Source organism: Sinohyriopsis cumingii, chromosome 13, assembly GCF_028554795.1.
Source record: "Sinohyriopsis cumingii isolate HCF-2022 chromosome 13, ASM2855479v2, whole genome shotgun sequence".
NCBI classification, from domain to species: domain Eukaryota; kingdom Metazoa; phylum Mollusca; class Bivalvia; order Unionida; family Unionidae; genus Sinohyriopsis; species Sinohyriopsis cumingii.
The window spans coordinates 79,146,178-79,170,614 of NC_142973.1; the positions used below are offsets into that span (position 1 = coordinate 79,146,178).

The following is a 24,437-nucleotide window of genomic DNA, read 5'->3' on the forward strand; positions in this document are numbered from 1 at the left end:
GCTATCTGACCATGTACCTGGTGAATCATTTATTGGAAGGTAGTTCAGATAAGTATTAGTACAGGCAGCTGTCATGCGAGTCTTGACTTTGGCATGAAATCATACCTTAATTTCCAGGATGCCTGTACACCTGCTGAATTGTCAGTCCACAGACAAATATTGACAAAGACGTTACCATTAATATCAAGCTGCTTATTACTGTCATTGGTCAAGCTACTGAAAGACCATCATGATAAGCCATTGATTAATCTACTAAGCTCATTTAGTACCCATGTTTTTAGATATGTTTTTCTTAAAGAAAATCTCCCCCAAAGTGTCAGACAAATTACAATTGTGTTGTACATCATGGCCATTAATTTGACATGCTTATCAGATGATGTTTGTTTTGGCACATTTTGTAGATGCTACAATGTCTGCAAGGTGGTCACAAGTCTTTTAAGTAGCTCAGATACTGTCTCCTGCATATGATCCTTTCACTTAAGTAACCTAACTCCGATCCATTCAAAAACTGTATGGGCACTTTTTAGTTTTACAATAGGAAGGTTTAGGCCATATCCAACATTGAAAACAAAATCCTACATAAAATTCTGAACATCCCCAAGATTCCCTATATCACTATAAGATAAATTACTGCTGTGAAACAATCATTCTGAACAGTATTTCTTCATCCCTGGATTCAACAGTCCTGAATTAAATTTATGCTGGGTCTGGTCCTATGGCATCTGGGTGTAAAATATTTAATTGGTGTCACACAAAGCATGTAATATATTATATATCATTCCATGCTGTAATTGGTTACAACTGTAAATACATTTTCAGCCCCTGACAAAGCATGATCTCAAGGTTAAAAAGGTGGGTCGCAGACCCTGTTGCATGTATAAGGAATTTCAGCCCCAGACAATGCATGGTCTTAAGGTCAAAAATGTGGTTCACAGACCTTGGTATAAGAAATATTTAGCCCCAGACATTATGCATGTATTCTTATTGTGAAATAAAGTATTTCTGAAATACAATAAAAAAAATGTTATCTAGAGAAGATAAAAAGGTCACTTTCGACTGAAAGGTATGTTGGCAAATGAAACACATGAAAACTGTTTAGTTAATGTAAACCATCTGTACAGAAAGTTAGCCATTTTAAGCAACATTAGCTATTAATTCTCAAAACTAAACCCTACACAAAAATGTCCAATCTGCCCTTGTTCATGTTGACAGATCATGATTATCACAGTCACTTAATTATATCATCCATTTGGTTTGAATATTGAACTTGGATATTTAGAAACAAGACTACCACAAAAGTAAGATCGCACTAGATCTTTTATGATTTCCCATACTATAACTCTGAGCTCCAAGTTTTGGGACCTGGTGCCCATTTCACTAAATTACTCAAATATTTTTCCTCAATATCTCAATTTACATTATCTTGCTTAATATAAATTGAACTATGTTGTTCATGTAGTCAGAGGATGAGATTGCAGAAAGGCTGAAAATAGCTTGTTTTCAACTTGTACATAAGCAAATCTTTTGTTCTTAAAAAAAGGAGCTGAGGAATTCTCCAGTCTTCCTCAGATATTAAACAAATTTTGTTTTCGGTTAGTTCAAGATATGGCTTCATTTTGCTCTTGGACGCCTCCTCAATGTGCAGTAAAAAATTCAGTTACCAAACAAGTAATAAGACATATGTAAAATTCTTTATTTGAGGTAGAAAATTTCAGAAGTTTAACAAAACCAGGGCCTGACTATCATGCATGTGGAACGCTGTCAAGGTACTGTATAGTGTATATCCTTGTAGAAGTGCATTTTCCCTTGCCATGACCATGACCTTGTGGAAGGTGAATATGAAAGTGCACCAGATATGCAACAAAAATCCAGGTTGAGTTTCAAAGAAATATCTGTAATGGTTTCAAGCTTGCAGCCCTGACCAAAAAAAAATACATAAAGAGTTACATTTTCCCTTGCCATGCCCTTTACCTTCACGAGGAGCATGACCATGGTATACAACACTGTTAAGCCAACATGTTAGCATTTCAGTGGTTTAAAAAGTGCAGCGCAGACAAGGACACAGGACAGAGAATACAGTAGTACATGATATGTTGTCCATTCCTGATGTATATCTGAAGAAAGCTTCATGATACATATGTTCAGTGGTTCAAAGGTTATTGCCCTGACATGCAAATCCACATATGGATCGATGGGCATTGCTATAGCATAACACTCCAGCTTAAGAGGGGCCTATGCAGATAATAATGTTGGAATGTTAACAACAAGCAAACTTGAAGATCCCCAGAAAATGTATGTGTAGCCATGTCATGGCTACCATAGTGATTACAAATTCTTAAGCTCACACCATTTGTTCATCATGAAAGCATCTGAGAGTTAGTTGTAATTGAGGGATAAACTAATCTGACTACGGGATACAAGTGCAATGCTATGTTAGAAGTTACTGACTGGCTTTCTATATCTGTATTATTTTGGAATGAATCTGATCAGCTAATAGCTGTCCAATCACTCAGTATTTGTATTCTGGACACTACAGATTAAATGTATGATGCAGACAACTAGGATATAGATTAAATGTATATTGCAGAAAACTAAAATATAGATTAAATGTGTACTGCAGACAACTAGGTTTTAGCTTAAATGTATACTGCAGAAAACTAGGATTTAGATTAAATATATACTGCAGACAATCAGGATATAGCTTAAATGTATACTGCAGAAAACTAGGATTTAGATTAAATATATACTGCAGACAATCAGGATATAGCTTAAATGCATACTGCAGACAATTAGGATTTAGATTAAATATATACTGCAGACAATTAGGATATAGCTTAAATGTATACTGCAAACAACATGGGGGTATAGATTAAATGTAAATTGCATTGAACAAGAATACAGATTCAACTTATACTGCTGACAACTAAGATTTCAATTAAATTTATACTGCATATATTTAAAAGCAAGCATTGTTACATCTATTTCATTGTTAAAAAGCCATTTATCGATCCATCATCTGTCTGTCTTGGTCTTTTTCCTTTCAAAGTGCAAATATGCTCTGGCTCTCCATCCCTCCAGCTTTTTCTCCTTCCCTACATTATGTCTCTCTCTCCTGCCCCCCCTCCAATCTGCCCAGATTATACTCCAATGAGTTTTAAAAAAAGTATTAAAAAATTGTACTTTTCTCAGAAAAACATAACCAATCACTAACAAATCCATAAAATTTCACTTTGCACTTTTATATACTTCTACTTTTCTTTTTTCGAGAGATTACAAAACATTTAAGGGTCTTATATAAACTTATGTAAACAAACAAGTACACAAAAATAGACATGCAAACATAGGATATACTAAAATCTGCTAACATTCTGAAGTCACAGGAAAATATCAGGGACCATATAGCCAGGAGCCTGCAGGAACCTAAGCCACAAGGGAAGTTCAACCCGTTACTCCATTTTACACCACTATGATGGTGGTTTTATCTGTCACTTTGCATATCAGGTGACAAATTCTGATCTAAGGAAGAACCTTTATCTTTATGACAAACTTTCTCCAAACACTGATCATTACACAGAAAAATGCCATCTGTCAAACATAAAATATAGAATTTGCACAGGTTGAAGATTACAGAAAAGTTATTTTTTTAAATAAGAAACAACAACTCGGATCACATCTGTTTATAACTGACAACCACACAGCCAATATACAACAGGTTGTAAATTGCTAAAGATTTCTAAAAGTCTTGTATACTTTTCATACTCGCTTTGCCATTTTCTTTCACAGGACTGCTAGTTAGATTATTAGATTATTACAATTACAACTGTATAAAAATTTCTTTCACACAATGGTTGCTGCAATAATTACAATTGTATAACGGTTTCTTTCAAATTACAACTGTATCACAATTTTTTTTACAATTTCTTTCTTTTCAATACTGACTGAACTTCATTAGTTGCACCCACATCACTTTACACTTAGGTAATGACTAATACCATATTGATTACATCATAATGTAATAAACATCTACAGAGCTCCACAACAAGTGCTGATCTTGCAGACACGGACATCCTTAGATTTCTTGTCAAGGATAAAATATGTAAATGAGTAAGATTCATGGATCAAATATCTTGCTGAACAACCGCAGGTCCAGGTAAGCTTGATTTCCAATTGTTATCATCTTCCTCAAGCAACAAAATTTCTTTGGTGAAAAAAACAAAACTGAAACTACTGGAAATTTATCAATATTCCAAACTTAAAGTACTACATAGTAACAAGGGTCACTGTGCCTGCTCTTGATGTCAAAAAATCTTGTCAAATTTTCTATTCAATGTATACACCCAGCCAGCTGTACCACTGACGAAAATTGTATGCAAGCAATCACCGTAAGGAAAGAAAAAGAGAGAAAAAACTTAGAAGAAAGAAAAAAAAGAAGAAATTTGTACCTTTGTTTTTCCATGACAACAATACATTCTTCTTTAATAGAAAAACTCATGGTTAGTCGACTTTTCATGACTTCTCATATCCTTTTCAGGGCTCGAAATTTGCGGTAGTCTGCTAGCCCGAGGCTAGCAGATTTCCAGTCGGACTAGTAAATTTCATAATGTTAATATCCGATGGGCTAGTAAGTTCTGGTTATCAATAGTCAGTGTTTGTTTACGCCATTCCCTAATAAAGACTTGACTTAGCAGATGTTCTGTAGAATCAAAGCAGTGGCCATTGTAAACACAGTCATAAAATATTAGCATGAGAAGATGAAGTCAATTTCTGCCTTGGAAAGGTGCATTTCTATAGCAAGAATCCATCCGATTTTGTGCATTTCACTTAACAGCGCAAATTATGGTCCCATCATTAACAACGGAAGTTTGGTAATTGATCCTAATTAATCTGATAAAGAATTAAATGAAAAAATGATGTGGTATCACACTTTATTCACTCGACCACAGTAACAAACTACAAAGCGGTATACCACACAAAAGAACATGGCAAAAACTATTCAAAGAAATTAGTTTGCACGGTTTTTTTTAAGGTTCTTTTTTTTGCTCGCTACCCAAATGCTCCAACAGTCACAAGCAGGAAACTACATATTTTACATTTCCATCGAAATAATTATAAGAATTAGATCAATTTATTATGATTACGTTATTGACACATCCTTTCCATACAACTACTTTTTCTATGATGATAAGAATAGGTTTTATATTTTTCCCTTACAAGAATGAACAAACAATTGAATACACATGGAGATATCCAAGCAGAATACTGTACATTTGTTGGGAATTAAAATCTCTGAGCAAGGGCATCTAAGATTTGAAAATTTTCCGCCTTATTATTAATTTCAACAATACACTGAGGTTTGATTAAGTAGGAACAATTACCAAACTTACGACTTATGATACCGTAATTGGAGCTGTTGAATACAATGTGCTGAGTGTCAGATGGCTTTGTTTGATGGGAACACACCTTTTCCAAGCTGAAACTAACACTATCTTCTGATGCTAATATTTTATAACAGTGTTTACAATAGCCACTGCTTTGATCATGCAGAACATCCACTGAAGTTAAGTCTTTGTTAGGGAGAAGCCATTTAATTGTGGGAGGGGACAAAGACACACGTTTTAAAACGTATTTCTTGCTCTGACTTTCTTATATAAAAGACACTGTGCCATTCTGTTTCTTGTTTTAAATAATTTGCGTCAGCTATACTATAACATATCGTATTTCAAAACAAGGCACAATTCCCTCCTTATAAGACAGGCAAAATGTGGCATTTGATGGAAGGCATTCAGCCACTGTTAAAAAAAGCAAAAGTTGAATGAGAATGATGAGGAATAATTCTTATGACAGGGAAAAGCATAATGGAAAGTTTCAGAAGAAATGGACAAAAGACAGGGAATGGCTGAATTATGACGAGGAAAGGAACGTTATGTGGTGTAACTGGTATATGCAATTCGCAAAAACAAACACACAGAAAACATCCAGTTTTGTTGCGGGTTGTGCGAACTTTAAAATTGAATCTGTAAATGTACATGAAAGCTGTGTGACATTGTTTTGTGAGCAGGACTAGTCAAGATTTGACAGGACTAGTAAATTTCTCAATATACTAGTCCTTCTGGCTACAAAGAAATTTGTGTTAAATTCGAGCCCTGCTTTTATTGTCAATGAAACTTCTAATATGGCTCCTATATAACCTGCATTGTAAGTGAACCTTTCCCTAATCTGGCCCCTCTGTAACCAGCATTGTCAGTGAAACCTTCCCTAATCTGGCCCCTCTGTAACCAGCATTGTCAGTGAAACTATTCCTAATCTGGCCACTCTGTAACCTGCATTGTCAGTGAAACTTTCCCTAATCTGGCCCCCCTGTAACCAGCACTGTCAGTGAAACTTTCCCTAATCTGGCCCCTCTGTAACCAGCATTGTCAGTGAAACTTTCCCTAATCTGGCCCAGCATTGTCAGTGAAACTTTCCCTAATCCGGCCCCTCTGTAACAGGCATACTATGCAGACTGATCACAGATTCTGGTTCCAATAAAGCCTTTTTCACCTGGATAAAATCTGCGCACAATGATTTAATTTTGTTTTCTGGCACAGCAACACGTTGCATGCTGGGCATGCTGACCACTAAACTGCTATGTCTCCCAAGCCTGCACACTATGACCTCTTCTATAAAATGGCAAAAAGTTTTGGTCCAACATTGTCTAGATCTGTACCTGTTGGTATAGACATGTACTTATAGTCATATATTAAGAAAGTTGCGAAGATGCCCTTTTCCATTTTCTTAAAATGCCAATTTCAACAGAACATTTAAGGTAATGAAGGCTTTGCCTCCATTTAAGTATTTTGTCGGAAAACATTCACAGTAGTAAGTATTGCTTCTTTGCATAATTAGAACACAAAACTAGATTAAAGGTAAAAAAAAATGTGTGCATTACTTACATCAACTTGTGTTACCACCTCCTTGAAGTCTCGACTAGAGGAAAAGGAGCTTCTTTTTCCTGAAATGTATAGTAAAATCATGAAATGACAAAAGTACAATGTTATTATCATAAAATGACAAAAGTACACTTATTATCATGAAATGATAACAGTACAATGTTATTATCATGAAATAGCAAAATACATGTACAAGGTTATTATCATGAAATGACAACAGTACAAGGTTATTATCATGAAATGGCAATGGTACAATGTTATTTATTATCATGAAATGACAAAAGTACAATGTTACTATGAAATGATGAAAGTACACTTATTATCATGAAATGACAATGGTACAATGTTATTATCATGAACTGACAATGGTACAATGTTATTATCATGAAATAACAAAATACAAGGTTATTATCATGAAATGACAACAGTACAAGGTTATTATCATGAAATGACAATGGTACAATGTTATTATCCTGAAATGACAAAAGTACAATGTTATCATGAAATTACAAAAGTACACTTATTATCATGAAATGATAACAGTACAATGTTATTATCATGAAATGACAATGGTACAATGTTATTATCCTGAAATGACAAAAGTACAATGTTATCATGAAATTACAAAAGTACACTTATTATCATGAAATGACAACAGTACAAGGTTATTATCATGAAATGACAATGGTACAATGTTATTATCCTGAAATGACAAAAGTACAATGTTATCATAAAATGACAAAAGTACACTTATTATCATGAAATGATAACAGTACAATGTTATTATCATGAAATAGCAAAATACATGTACAAGGTTATTATCATGAAATGACAAAATACAAGGTTATTATCATGAAATGACAACAGTACAAGGTTATTATCATGAAATGGCAATGGTACAATGTTATTTATTATCATGAAATGACAAAAGTACAATGTTACTATGAAATGATGAAAGTACACTTATTATCATGAAATGACAATGGTACAATGTTATTATCATGAACTGACAATGGTACAATGTTATTATCATGAAATAACAAAATACAAGGTTATTATCATGAAATGACAACAGTACAAGGTTATTATCATGAAATGACAATGGTACAATGTTATTATCCTGAAATGACAAAAGTACAATGTTATCATGAAATTACAAAAGTACACTTATTATCATGAAATGACAACGGTACCATGTTATTATCATGAAATGACAATGGAACAATGTTATTATCATGAAATGACACGAGTAAAAGGTTATTATCCTGAAATGACAAAAGTACTATGTTATCATGAAATGACAACAGTACAATGTTATTATCATGAAATGACAACAGTACAATGTTATTATCATGAAATGACAATGGTACAATGTTATTATCATGAAATTACAAAAGTACAAGGTTTTCATGAAATTACAAAAGTACACTTATTATCATGAAATGACAATGGAACAATGTTATTATCATGAAATGACTACAGTACAATGTTTGTTTGTTTGACTGTCTTTTTATGGTGCACCAGCACTGTTAGCTATTAAGCGCCATACAAAAGGTTATGTGTAGGATTATTTAAAAATTATAAAATGTTTCATATCGACCAGCGATATCAAAACCAAATAGTTGAAAGTAAAATGATAAGACTGTAAGGGTAATATATAAGGCTTCCCAATCAATGGGGAAATGTAAATGGTATATGCTAATAAAGACAGATGAAAAGTTACTGAACATAAGGGACGATATATACATTACATAAAAAAGCTCAAGGTGATGCCCAAAAAGTTACAGCTTAGAGTAAATGTTTACTTCTTTCAGGAATTCTATAATACAAGCGATGTTTATTGTATCAGAAAGTTCCTTCATGACATGCACATTGTAATACTGATCATGCATAGGTTGCAGGTCGAAATACTCTATCATAATGTGCTTAACAGTGAATGGTTCATTGCAAGAAATGCACTCTGGTGGGTCTTTGCCTTTTAGTATGTGGGTGTGGGTTATATCTGTATGACCAACTTAAATTCTTGCAATGACTACCTCCTCCCTACTGATGGTTCTGTAGGAAGGAGTCCATTCTCCTAGGGGTTGGCTTGATGGTGTGAAGTTTATTATTCACTGCCCCATTCCATGATGTCTGCCACTTCTGACGTAAAGACTCTTTGATACTAGGTTTAAAATCAGTATACAGTATTTAAAATCGGATGGTTCGAGGGATAGGGCCATTTTAGAAGCGTGATCTGCTTTTTCATTACCTTTAATACCAATATGGCTAGGTAACCAGCAGTATACTATATTGTGGGAGGTACTCAGCTCAGTATTTATGACGAGAATATTTGTCAATAATGGGTTCTCCAGTTTTCTATTGTGTAGTGACTGAAGTACTTACTGATAGTGGGTCAGAGAAAAAGTCTGAAGTATTTAAAGAAATGTTAGATCAATAACTGAAAATTTAAGACAAGGAATACATTAAATGAAACAAGAAAATATAAGAAAAATATATTTTTAAAAATTGTAATACAGGTCAGAAGATCAAGTAATTTGATTACTAATTCCTGTAGCAAATAATCTGGATGTATCAATAAGTACATTAAGTCATAAATATTTTTTTCTTCAATTTTACATATTAAAAAACAAAATAGAACCCTCATTCAAACTAATATAAAATTGGAAGAAAAAACCTTAATTTCATGTGATAAAAATCTTTAAAATTATTGAAAAATTTAAATAGCTGTGGATAAATGAAAACTTTGTTCCACTTTCAATTATGATCTTGAGTGAAGCCATTGTTGTTCCCTAGATTTTCTAATTTACCTGCTACCAACAATTACATACTCCAAAATAAAATGTGAAATTCTACTAAAAAAAGTGGGAAAGTGAACAAACATTCCCATGTGATTAATAAGAGGCCATATATCAATATTTATTTATTTTATCATCTCTTACATTTCATGTAATTTTATAAATCTGTTCCATCTACAAAAAAAAGCCCAGTCACTTACACAGCAATATTTAAATACATAATGTAAACATATTTCCAAAGAACTGCCATGACTCAATAATTATATATGAATGTTTTCAAGCCAATGCAATTTTAGTTTTGTTCTAACAAATAAAACAACACTCCTACAGAGCTGAGGCACTTTAATAAATAATTGATGGAATGTTTGTGAAATGGAGCTAGATAGATAATTATACAACTATGCCAACTCACCTGACAGGTAAACATAAAGAGAAATGGAGTATAACAAAGATACAAGGGCGTTTGAAGTCATGGGAAAATAGTGTACCTGAAACTCACATGGCAACATTTACTTCTTCAGTTACAAAACTACTACAAACTGAAGAATAATCAGTGAACCATTATCATCAATTCATTATTTGATTTTTAAATGACATCTTCATCATCAAGTATTGAATGATGGTAGACTAAAAGTTAACTGCTGAATCTGAAGAAGAAAAAAAAAGTCCTTCAAAAGGGACTGACACTCTAATGGGAAAAGAATTTCCAGGAATCCAAAATAATACAATTTCTTCTTTATATCTGTTGAAAGTTGAAACCATCTCTAATATTCGTTAGTGATCAAAATATTTTCAAATCAGCTTTTGTGGTGTATGTTTTGGATGTGTTTGGTACCATTTTCACTTAGAGCAATGTAAACCTCATTAGAAGTGCTTTGGTGAAAAAACCCTGATGATCATGAGCATAGTGACAAGATTTTTCAGACATTTATTTTGGCAGCCATATTTGATGTACAACTGGAACCATTTTCATTTAGGACCAACTATTGGTCAAAAATTCATCTTGACATAGCCATCCATTTGGGAGGAGTGGGGATAACAATATTTTCAAGATGGCTGCTGTGGTGTATTACTGGATATCAGATCATTTTCATTTAAAAATCAACTAAATAAAAAGTCTTCTGATGAAAACCTCATATCCCACATCATAATGACTTTCTGTTCAAGCAGAGCTGTAATAAGATTTTTAAGATGGCTGCCATGACAAGTAGTCATCATACGAAGTCTTTCAGTGAAAACCCCATGCTGATATGACCATCCATGTATTAGTAGCGATAACATTATATATGAATGCATGGGGAGGGGGCCTTCATGTCGTTTTCTTTTAACCCATAATATCCTATATTTGATAGACTTTTCAAGGATAAATGATTAATTTTTTGGTCATTGGGGCCACAATGGAATCACATTATAAAGATGGCCTTTATAGCAAGGAAGAGCCTAATACTAGTATTTACTTGGCTCTGAGGAAGTCCTGGCATACACAGTTTCAACATAAGCCTATGACATGTCCTTCCACTGCCCAGACTTGAGAAACTAGAATTCAAAACATTTTATCTTCTCTCCAAATAAAATCTTGCATTTAGTTAAAGTGTAAATTAATACCAGAGTTTAAAGAACATGGCAAACATTGGGTGACAGAACATCAGTCAGTAAGTGTCAAGAGGCAAACAATGAGTAGACTGCTAAACAAATTCCACTATGGTATAACATGGAGTTCAGGTTTACTTACAAGTATAAACACAATGTATCACATACCTAGGCTGGTTTCAAATGGTTAATGTACAGAATGACCAGTGTTGATTAGCATTGGGATGACATACCAAAGCTGTTTGTGTGTGTGTGATTTGGATTTTTAAGGTAGCTTTAAACAATTTTTCAGTCATATCACTACGTTGTCTGGTTGCGGTGTGACAGTTCAGTTATATCCAGTACTGGGGCATCATGCCACACACATGTAGCATCATGTCCCACCCAATCACATTATCATGACACCAGGCCAACCAGTCTTAACACTCAGCTCAATGATGAGCACCAAGCAAGGCAGCTGCAAGTACCATTTTTATAAGTCTTTGGTATGATTTGGCTGGAGTTCAAACCCCATTCCTAAACTGCTATAAATGGTTAATGTAACAAATGACCAGCTGATTAGCATGGGATCACATGCTTTTGCTGCTTTCAAATGGTTAATGTAACAAATGACCAGCTGATTAGCATGGGACCACATACATACCTTGGCTGCTTTCAAATGGTTAAAATAACAGATTCATCAGTGTTGATTAGCATGGAATCACAGATCTAGCTTGTTTTCTAATGGTTGTACAGATTGACCAGGGTTGATTAATATGTACAGAATGACAAGTGCTCAATAGCATGTAGAGAATGACCAGTGCTGAACAGCATGTAGAGAATGACCAGTGCTGAACAGCATGTACAGAATGATCAATGCTGAATAGCATGTATAGTATTACCAGTGCTGAATAGCATCTACAGAATGACAAGTGCTGAATAGCATGTACAGAATTATCAGTGCTGAATAGCACATATTGAATGACCAATGATAAATAGCATGTACAGACTGATTAGTGCTGAATAGCATGTATAGAATGACCAATGCTGAATACCATGTACAGAATGACCAGTGCTGAATAGCATATACAGAATGACCAGTGCTCAATAGCATGTACAGAATGACTAGTGCTGAATAGCATGTACAGAATGATCAATGCTGAATAGCATGTATAGTATTACTAGTGCTGAATAGCATCTACAGAATGACCAGTGCTGAATAGCATGTATAGAATGGCCAATGCTGAATAGCATGTACAGAATTACCAGTGCTGAATAGCATGTTTAGACTGACCACTGCTGAATAGCATGTATAGAATGACCAATGCTGAATAGCATGTACAGAATGACCAGTGCTGAATAGCATGTACAGAATGACCAGTGCTGAATAGCATGTATAGAATTACCAATGCTGAATAGCATGTATAGAATTACCAATGCTGAATATCATGTACAGAATGACCAGTGCTCAATAGCATGTACATAAGGACCAGTGTTGTTTAGCATATGATCGTAGTGTAAAATTAACTGAGCTTAAAAATGAAAAAGATATTTCAAATTAATAAGTATGTCCTTTAGATGCTTCCACAAAATTTAATAAAGTAACCAACCCACCCCCAATGCAAGTTCTTGGTGACAGTGTCCCCTTTCACATTCTAAAACCTGTACATTAACCTGGTTTTTCCATTCAGAATCAATGTATGTCTTTCTCTACTTCAAAATAACTTGGATACACATGTATACATAAACCTGTAGCTGACCAGGTAAATGAAATTATTTGTTACGATGAAAAGCACAATTAAACACTGCCCATTCAGCCTGAAAACTTTGTTAAAAATTGTAACATAACCATATGATGCACGTCCTCTTGCAACATTGTATTAGTGTAATTGCAACATTATATTAGTGTAATTGCAACATTAGTGTAATTGTATACTGCCAGTGAGTGACCATAGCTTTTCCATGTTCCCCAGTATATCAAGTAATAATACTTATCTTGGTCTCATATATAAAGATACGAGTCATGAACATTATAAAATGTAATTCCAATTCCTAGTCAAGCTCACATTTTAAAACTGTCAGTTAGGAAGACATTTTTTGTCAAGACGGGGAGTACTTTATACACTACAGTATTTATTATACTTTAAACCCAGGATGACTCACCCACAAAGCTTTATGAAATAAAAACTGATTTCAATATATTCAATAATTAGTAAATATGGATTGGTATGATTATTAAACATTCGTAGACCACTAAAGAATTTGAAAACCATTTTCATTTAGAAGGAATTTTTACAGTTATATACTTGTATTTAAATAATGCAGATTTAAATTGTTACATCAGCCTATGCTTACTTTAACCTGAGACTGAACCGAGTTTTGCATGTTTTTTGCTTAAATAATTTTTATAACAAATATCAATTAACACCCCAATGAACATGATGTATTTGCACCCTGAATGATCTCGGGCCTTGTGCAATGTCATCACTCATAGAAAGTGTCAATTAAGCCATTTTCTGGCTATCCATTCCATTTTAGACTGCCACATTACTTCAGTTGGTACAGCAATCGACTAGTAATCTATGGGCCATGGGTTTGATACCTACCAAGACCATGCCAGGTCAATGACCTATGTGGAAGTCCTTGCAAATGGCAATTTGATCCTATTTCCCATGCATGATACAGCCAATGAAGTCTTAAAATTGTAGTTAAAAACAAGGACCAATCAACAGTCCACACCAAAAATGAAGTAGAAGAAGGGCGGGCATCAAAGAAAACATTTTCTTGGACCAATGATTGCAAATATTTTGAGACATAATGAATGAATATAAAACTGTTATAAAGTCCTATAAAGAATCAACTGTGATGTAGGAAAAGGGACAATGAATGTGTGTGGGATTTGTTTTTTTAATTTAGCTTTAACAATCTTTCTGTCATGTCACTAAGATGCCTGCAGTGTGGCAGTTTATAGTGATGTCTAGCATTGGGGCATCATGCCGCAGACATGTAGCATGATATCCCACCCAGTTACATTATCCTGACACCTGGCTGACCTGAGTCCTAACTCTAACTTCTTAATGCCAAGTGCCTTGCATGGCAGCTGCTAGTAGAATTTTTATAAGTCTGGTATGACTCAGTCAGGGTTCAAACCCATGACCTCCCACATCCAAGGCAGACACTCTAACCACGTATGCCACAAGAGTGGTTGGAAATGGGATAACAAATTTGGTTAATGAGAAAGTGAAAAATGAATAAGTTGTTTTAAGTTTACATGACGAGTTATAGACAAAGTATGTTAAAACTGATGGTAATTTAGGGGCAATACTAACACCTGATCACTAAGTCAAAAATGTACTATGTATACTCACAAGCCCAAATGCAAACTGCAGAAACTCTGACCTGTCATCACATAATGTGCAAGCAGATCTGGGTCTATGCAGTTTGTTAGGACTAATCAGCTGAACAAGCACAAACCCTGATCTGTCAGCATATTAGGTTTGCAGTTGGACTTGTTTTATATGCAAGTACGTTCAGTTAAGTAGATATATACATTACGTAAAGATATATCAACAATGATAGCCAAAAATAATATTTATTCCAGAAATGGTAAATGCCGGGGGGGGGGACGATAAATATCATTATTTGTTTCTTGCTTATTCAAGACAACTGAAATATGTAATTATCACTTATCAGCCTCCCCTGCATGAAGGCCTTCCAAACTCAGATTTGAATTAATTCTTTATGCTTGACTAAAGATTTACCTCACTTTATTTAGATATTCGAATCTACATTTTTGACTCACCTGAATGTCATTTAGAAATAAATGCAAGAGTGCTTTTGCCAAGATTTCACCTTGTCTTCTTTACATTTTCTACCTCTTATCATCCACAAGTATGTTCTTCATTAATGCCAAAGCCATCCAAAACCATCACACATTTATCTCAGCAAATGCAATTGACCGTCTTAGGCCTGTTCTATAACAATCTTTTATCTTTATTTTCTGGGATCATTTTTATATGGCCAAACAAAGGGCATCATTGAGGCAACTTTTTTTTACACCAAAGATGAAAATTCAGGGTCAATGAACACAAATACTACAGGGCAGTTAGACTTGGTCCTGAATTCAGATACTGATATGAGCTTGCTGGACAACAGAAAACATGGATGAATATATATTTAATGACACTTACAATCCTGGCTATAAAGTGCTGAGGAAACTTGGGTATCCCAAAAGAGACATACAAAGATAAAGGAAAAATAGGGAGCAATCCATCTTTTAAAAACAACCTCAAATTACTGATTTAAATAGACTCTTAAAAACTGCAAGGCTTTCTCTGCTAGCCAAACAGCTGCCTTCATACATCTACCCTTTCAAGATGCAGGTCACATTAGGACTTTCCTAAATCACAGAGCCAAAGGGTGGGTGTGGTTCAATCTAGATTTTATGAGTATGTTACAGTTGTAAATGTTGATGGCACACGACTAGAATCTAAACATGGAATATAATTAATTAGAGAGGAGCCATGCTGATACAGTGGATTGTGTACTTGTCTCGTAATCGGATCAACCCGGGATGGGTACTGTGGTGCATGCTATGGCAAGGCCCTTTACCCGAATTTCCTTGTATGTATTTTAAAACACCAAATTAAAACCTCTAAAATTATATAAGTAATCCAAAATGACTAAAAACTTCAGAGAAAAAACAGTTTTCATAGCTCCTGTGATAAAAATGCAGCATTTGATTCATCAATTTATTGCAAACTCAGCAATTTCCAATTCCAAACAAGTAATCTCTTGTGATAGTATCGATTTTGAGGTAAGCATTATTCCTTGATTGAGATTGAACATTATAATCTGGACTCCCATCTTAGCTATATTGATTACCACCCTTACAAAAAATCATGACTGTCAAACAGGAGCGGAAGCAGATTTGCCAATCAATAAACAAAACATTCAATAGGATTTCCATCACTGCATCCAAATTCACCATAGGAAACACAATCCAGGGCTGTATCTAGAGCAGGCATGGGCAACTTCTTTCAGTGCACGGGCCAGATAAACAATTTTTCAATCCACATCCTATCATGCAAATTAATGGATAAATCCAGGCCACACTTGCCAGATCTGTCCCACGGATGGTATTTTGCCCCTTACTGATCTAGTGGAATCACAAGTACTTTAAAGGAGTGATTTCTGAAAATCCTCCTTCAACACATCCATGAATTTTCAGTTTTCTGGAAATTGCTGACAGTACAAAATTAAAGAGAATCTTTAAATGAAGGATTAAAGAAAACAGTGCAATGGATACATGTACAAATCAAAGACAATTACCTACAGATACTTTTCTTTATTTGATTAAAAAGTTCCATAATACGAGTCAGTAGCATGCACTGCTTGAGACATATCCAATGGCAGACAAAATGTCTGAGATTACAAGGGAAATTTGATATCCATTTTGTAAATTAATGCAGACTACATAATTTCAGTGCCTAAGAATCTCCAGTCAACTTGTGCAAATTAACAGAGCCTAAACTGTTATGTTTTTTCCCAAAATATCTTGACATAATTTTGATTTATTCATCAACTGCAATAATTATAATCCAAAGAAATAATGTCCACAAATGACAGCCCATATAGTTTATCTAACTATAGACCTGGGATAAATCTACGTTTTCCCAGCTCAAGGTCAGGTTAAAGCCTGGCCTCCCAGTGACATACCTATATAACAAATTTCTACACAAATAACTTCATGCAATTCAATGTGAAATATTTACCCTGATGAAAGAACTTTATACTTCATTCCTAAGTAGTTCCTTGATATAAACCGATAAATTGTGGGTGTCTCATGCTCTGCATGGGGCACAGTTTAACCTGAATATTTTCTTTTGATTAACTTTGGTAATTTCTCAAAATCTTCTTTCATGTTTTGTCAATCTGAGATATTAGAAGTAAGACTGCAAATTCATATGTAAATTTAATTAGCAAGTACTCATTCCAAACATTGTTAATATTCAGGATTTATATTAAACAGAGCTCTAAAAAAGGTTGGCTTTCAGTCTTCTCCATGACAGCACAATCTGGTTCTATATGTCTTCAATACATCTGGACACTAATTATAAAATCAATTTAAAACTTTTTATATATAAAATAGATACTCATTACTGTTATTAACAAACACACACACTCCTCTTCTACCAATTAACAAAATGACTATCTTACAAGATTTCAAATCTGACCCCTTGAAAATTTAGTGCTAATTTTCTTGTACCATCAGCACACTGAGTCACTTAGAGCTTCCATCCCCATAATGAAGACATTCCAAACTTTTGTTCATGTATGATTTAAGAAAATTACTTATCATTTAATGAGCACTTTTACTTAAATTTCTCCACTGCTTTGTGTTTTCTACTTGGATACAGTTTGGAAGACTTATGCTTCCTGTGTGTCATGCAATGAACAGGCTACATTAAATTTTAATTGGTAGTTATTGTTTGTTCCAGTCCCTGGTAAATATTAACGACCAATTAGAAATGAATGTAGCCTGTTTACTGTGTGACACACCAAACTTTATGCTTTCCAAACTGGATCTAAGCATACAAAACAGTACTGTATATATTGAGGGAACCTCTCAAAAATGAGTGTTCATACTCACTGTGTTGGACACCAAAAGTGTATGCCTTCCAAACTGAATCCATATACACGGAACTGCTCAAGACTGAGCTTCAATGGGATGAAATAAACGTTTCAACTTGATGTTTTTTTTTTAAATTTGCTGAGGTTCTCAAATTTTAAACTAAGCTGAGATCTAATCTGAAAATCAACTGAGCAAATCAAACATACCAAAACACCCAAAATAAATATCAAGATATGTACAATCTGGTGGGAAGGGTCAGAGGAAACAACATTTACATCAGTTATGGAAGCTGACCTATTCCAATTTTTTTCATGACCATTGCTTCTGTTTGTTACATCAGCATTACTTTCAGATACCAGAATTATATCAATACACTCAGACCTACAATTTCACAGGATGGTAATGTCCTCTTATTAAGCGTGTGGTGACAAACTTTGCTAATACTTCATACAATGCATCTATTCCTTGCACTGTGATCAATACTGATAAAAACTTTCAGTCAAAAGACCCCAATTTTCTTCAATCTCATTCAAAAGGTTTCAATCTATTCAGCACAGGTAAGAATTTTGTGTCTGGAGTTGAATTCTTAGGTTTGCAGCCCATGTTAATATAATTCAACATATATATATATATTTCAGCAGATGTCTGTGTGAAATACTGATTAATATACAGGCATTCATCTGATGGCTTTGTACACCAGCCCTTAAATGTTGGCATTAGTAAGTTCTATTTGAGCAAATGTGATTGTGTAATAACCCATGCAGGCCTGCAATTGTAGAATAGACCTGACACATCCATCTGGATGTGGTCAGAGGCAACTACTGGAGTCAGAAGTCAATGTCTTGGTGGTTACAGGTTAGATTCCCACCAATGGATGAACTTAAACTAGCTACCAAGGTGTTTCCTTCGGCAAAGCACTTTGTTCCAATTGTCTAAGAACAAAATACATTTAACATTGTTGTGTTGTTTTGCTATAAACCATCAAACTAAACCAAAACCTTAAATTCTGGTAATTTTTTTGTTACTACCTGATTAACTAAAAAAATGTTTAGACCATCCAATATGTCTGAAAATCAGATTTCCAATGTCCTACATGAAGATCTGACTGCAGCCACTTACGGATTATGTTTTGGTGATCATTTAATTGCCAATGGAAATGCAGAAATCTGAAAGTGAATCAAATCGTTTAGCCCACATTGATACTCTTCAGCTATACTGCTCAGTCTCCCACATGTGAAGATACCAGATTTCATCTGATTGGCTTATAAAATTAGTGATTATGGTAATATCACAGGTCAAAAGAACTTGAACCCTAAGCGGTCCCTGACAGATTATCATGTAGGATAGATGCAATCTGATTTTAATCAGACTGCTTCCTGTGGGTCAGTGGTTCTTCCTGGACTCTTCCTCCAGCAAACATACTGTATGACCTATCATGTGCTGTAAATGGTGTGAAACATCAAACAACACATTCTCTCATTCTGATGAACTAATAACTAAGGGAATGCACTAAAAAAATGTTATAAAGTTTACTAAAGTAAATGAGTTTAATGCTAAATGAATTAAATATTATTCGTTGCTTTTATTTGCAATGGATATGTGTATGAGTGTGCATGTTAGCTACAACACAGAGATACAAAAAAAAAATCATCAAGTATTCCACCAACTTCTGTGTCAGCAATCTGTAACAATACATTTCATTTTGATCCATGTTTAGGGAAAACTCCATGAAGAATGAAAAAACTGGATATAAAAAGTGTAACGGAACAGATGAATGGAAAAAGCAAAAGACAAATTAAAAGTTCTCAATTGTTTCAGTTTATCCCCCCCCCCACCCCCCCGGAATATATCAGTACAAAAAACTGTACTGAAGAACACTGCATACTCAGTGGTGGACAAATATATCTGTAACTTTTAAAAGGTTGTAAAATGGATGCCAAAGGTACAATGTAACCTTTATTATTTTCTTCCTAGCTTGCTTGAAGGGCTAGTGCAGCATTAATACCAATTATTTTTGGATTTTGACAAAATGTCCACTGTTAAAGCCTAAATTCCACCATTTATCACAAATTTCACCATTCTTTCAAATGAAGTTTGGAAGGAAGGAAATGATTTGTTAAATAAGCTAACACAAACTGTTCTCTGACATACAACACAGACCCTGTTCTGTTGTCATACAATGTAGTTGCAGATCAGGGTCTACATTAATTCTAACATGATGCACAGACACAGATCCGCTGGCACATTACACAACAGCAGAGCTAGGTCTATGCAGTATGCAGTCTAACTCAACTTATAAGCGAGTATAGATGGCACTGTGCAATCCACACAGGTAAGAAGACTTCAAATGTGCCACAAGTTGCTTGACAGGATTAGAACATGCTTCATTTTATTTCAACTGGCTCAAATAGACAACAGTGAAGTGTATTTGGATAATGACAAAAGACTGTTCAATCTCATTTGAAATGCTACATGATATGCTATCTATCTGAAAGCTTCTGGATTAGCTTTACCTAAATAAAAAAAATTCTGGCCATTCACACCTTAACCTTAGAGATGTTATACTTCAAAGAATGTGTGTAATAGCTGTCATGTAACTGCAAGTAAGGAAATAATTCCAGCTCAACTTTGTTGTTGCTATAAAGAAAAAAAACAATGGTTAGAAATTGGAAAAAATCAGTTTTTGAAATTGCCACCGGTTGTCATCACAAACTATATGAAATCAATTAATAAATTTGTAATACTTATCAACGTGTGCTTTGTAAGAACCCTGCTCAATATAACTAGCTCCGCAGGGTTTTAAATTGATGAACTTATGTTGAGAAACCAAAGTTGCCATAGGGTAAGATGGGCAACCAGGAGCCATAACTCCTCTAAATGATGAGGTGGAAAGCTTGATATTTAACTCTTTCATGATCTCATCATTACAAGCAAACATCCTAAGTAAAGATAAGGATCTAAAACTGATCAGCACAGGTCATAACTCCATTTCTAAAATGCAGTAGACAAGACACATGTCTATTAAACTACATTCACATAAAAACAAAAGGTTCTCTGACCTATGCTGTTTACAGGCAAAATCCCATGCAAAGTTAAGAAGTTGATTTGAATGGGTCATTAACAGCATCCAAAATGGTGATGATGAGACAACTTCAATAAAATACACACACAGATTTAACAGAATATAATGAATCATTTTTTAGCTACTGCATGTTGATTGTGAGCAACATTCCAACTTTCCATATCAAGACAACAATGCGCTCGGGGCATAACTCTGTCCAAATTAGAGCATACTAAACTAGACCCATAACAGGCATATTAAGTTAATGAGAAAACATTCATTTTCATACCAAACTGCATCAGAATATGTTGAATGTTTCTTGAGCTAAACCAAGCAACCATTCCTATTGAAAATACGCAATGGGTAATAACTCTTTCCATAAATCCATCACTGAGCTCAAAAAGCAGGACAGCTAGGCTCATATGCCACCACTGCTAGACTACTCTGCAGACATAAAGGTTAAAATTCCCCCCACCCCCTGAAAGCTGTGACAATGGCCTGCAAATATAATCAAATCATGTGCATATGCATACAAACATTGTGATCAAATTTGATATATCTCGAGTTGTTTTTGCTTAATAATGCTGTTTACAATTAAAAAGGCTTATTTTAAAAGATTTTTAAAAAGAAAACTGGTGACAAAATTGAAAAATTGTTATAACTGCTTAAAATTCTGATTAGATTATCTATTTAGGACAATGATACAGTGTGTAAAATTGCCACAACTCGAAGGTAAATAGCCTATGTGCTCTTTTTCCTAAAATGTTTCCAGGACAGATTTACATAAAGTTGCAAAACAATATACCCCCTTATGCTCTCATGCTGGGTCATACAACACAATATATCCCATTCTACTGTTTCAGTGCAGGCATAAAAAATAATATACTTCCTTTTACTTTCACGGAGGGGCATACAAAATAACTTCAAACCCCCACACATGGTGCACAAGAAATGATGAACACCAAAATCTTTGCAAATTACTTGGCTGATGATCCATTAAGTTCTTTGAGTATCATTATCAATAGGTTACATATTGAAGTACCAACTCGTATTTGCCGGTGTTATGTATATCTATATCATGTGTGTTAATTTTCAAGATTCTAGATTAAAATGGGCATTTACTAAATAGCATAGTATATACTAATAGTCTTCACAGTTATAAGATTGTACTCTAAGACGATGTCATTCTCATAAACATATTCATAATGTCAAGAATAGTGAAACATGCTTTAATATAAGTAAATATGTTGCTGAATTCAGTACAGATCATTGGATTTCCCCCGAGGAAAATCCAGCTGACCTAGTTTATAACTGGCTAGCTGTTAAAATTCTTGACCTTGTTTACAGTTAGAGTATTCTGAAATGTTTAATTGAGCCTCTTTCTGCTTTCTGTATTGTGTCTCATTTTTTATGTAAGTGATGAATTATTGGAAAATCTCAGTAAGTCTGTAACATCTTTTTGATCAGATGTATACAAGAGTTCTGCCTATTTACTAGAAATGTTAAAACTAGATATTGCAAATATTGGATGCAGTGAGAGTTTTTACAGAAATTGTCTATTCTAAAAACCAGATATGGAAAGCAAGCAGTCGGTGTGCTTGTTTACAATGGGAGCTTCCATTTGCAATGCAACACCAATACATAAATGTAATATGAAAGTGTTGGGGACCAGTTGGCAACAATCAGGTTAGAAATTATAATTCATTGAAACAAATGACTAAGTTTTGTGCCTTTTTTATATCACTGATGCTTTTATTTTTAGAATCAGTCGGGGGGTGCAAGCAAATGGAAGGGTATGTGAATAATATAGCATTATCATCAATCTTAGAAGAGACAAATAGCTGCAATCATTTTAGTGGATTTATTTAAATTATTCATTGAAATTATGAAGTCAACAGACTTTTCAGATGTAAAAGCTGTAGTGAATTAATGTGATTTCATTTTAAAACATTTTGGATTATATCACTATGGTACATTAAGACTATTGGCACATCAGTACAATAGTGGACTTCATTTGGACTACCATAATGGAACTCTTATGGATTACTCAGTACATTTAGACTTGTGATAGAACTTTTAGGACTATTTAGAACTTTACTCACCAAACTGTAAGTTATTTTTAATTTTTAACTTTCTAATTTAGGTTAATTAGACCAGAGAGTCATAACATCTGCAATACAGAGAGATTAATCACTTGCATACCACAGTGCATTCTGATATTTGCATGTAATACAGATCAATCACTTGTACACTACTGTACATACTGGTATTGACATGCAATAGCAACTGATCAATAACTTGCATACTATACTCTATATTGTTGTTTACTTGCAATACCGGGGGCCCCGAATGGCTGAGTGGTCTAAAGTACTCAGTGTTACAGATCAGTGCCATCTCACCTCTGTCTGTGCGTGTTCTAGTCTTGGGCTCGGCCAATGTGGGTATGTGAGAAAGCTTGCCATTAGCTTCTCGTGGGATGTTGGTTCTTTCTGGGGTTTATCCCAGGTTCTTCCTATACCGTTTATACTGGCCGCCATGTATTGCCTATCTTGTGCTGAAAAATGACATTAAACCCTGTAACAACATCAACAACAACTTATAATAACACAGAGTATTATATGCCAATGTTATTTATCCATTCATATTTTACCATTTTATGCAGCCAGATGCATGTCTTTCTAAGAAATCATGTTGAACTGTACCACACATACACTTTCATCTATGAGTGTGTGTGATTTGGATTTTTAACATGGCTTTAATAATTTTTCAGTCATATCGCTACGATGTCTGCAGTGTGGCAGTTTATAGTGATGTCTAGCACTGGGGCATCATGCTGCAGACATGTAGCATGAAATCCCACCCAGTCATATCATCCTGACACCAGGCCGACCAGTCCTAACAATAACCTCTTAATGCTGAGTGCCAAGCGAGGCAGCTGTTAGTACCATTTTTAAAAGTCTTTGGTATGACTCAGCCAGGGATTGAGCCCACAACCTTCTGCATCTGAGGTGGATGTTCTAACCACTAGGTCACTGGAGCGGCCCACTTTCATCTATGATATATAGGTGTCAATTTATAATTTCATGCAGATACCTTGCATTTCTCAGCTGAAATCAAATGGGTTGGTGCAAATAAAGTGTCAATTTTGACTTGCAGAGCAAGCAAGTTCTTGTCCACCACATCTTGAAATTTAACCTTGTTCTGTCCTTTCCAGAGGTAATAAGAGTGGGTTTGGGCTCTGGTACATGAGAGGTAGGCAATGCATGCCATGACTTGAGCACAGGTGTAATTATATTGGTATCATATTATTCCATTTAAATTTATCAGGTAGAATCATATATCCAAACAATGAATGTGGGATCTAGGTACATGTATAAGGGCTTTCCTCTCTGTTTAATATTCAAGTGTCAATATACATAGTCTGGAATCAGGCCTAAACAATTTGG

The 24,437-nt window shown here is 34.6% G+C and overlaps 1 protein-coding gene across 7 annotated transcripts in view; it reads right to left on the reverse strand.

Annotated features, from left to right (window-relative positions):
* The window catches only part of LOC149785872 (protein spire homolog 1-like), a 181,322-nt gene that overhangs the window by 135,445 nt on the left and 21,440 nt on the right, over positions 1-24,437 (reverse strand). For all 7 annotated transcript variants that reach the window (XR_016425471.1, XM_089979855.1, XM_089979854.1 and 4 more), the window contains exon 2: positions 6,933-6,991. Coding sequence is in view for 6 of the 7 variants with exons in the window: in XM_089979855.1 (XP_089835981.1) it covers positions 6,933-6,991 (59 nt within the window). In the remaining variant the exon portion in view is untranslated. The remainder of the gene's footprint in view (positions 1-6,932; positions 6,992-24,437) is intronic.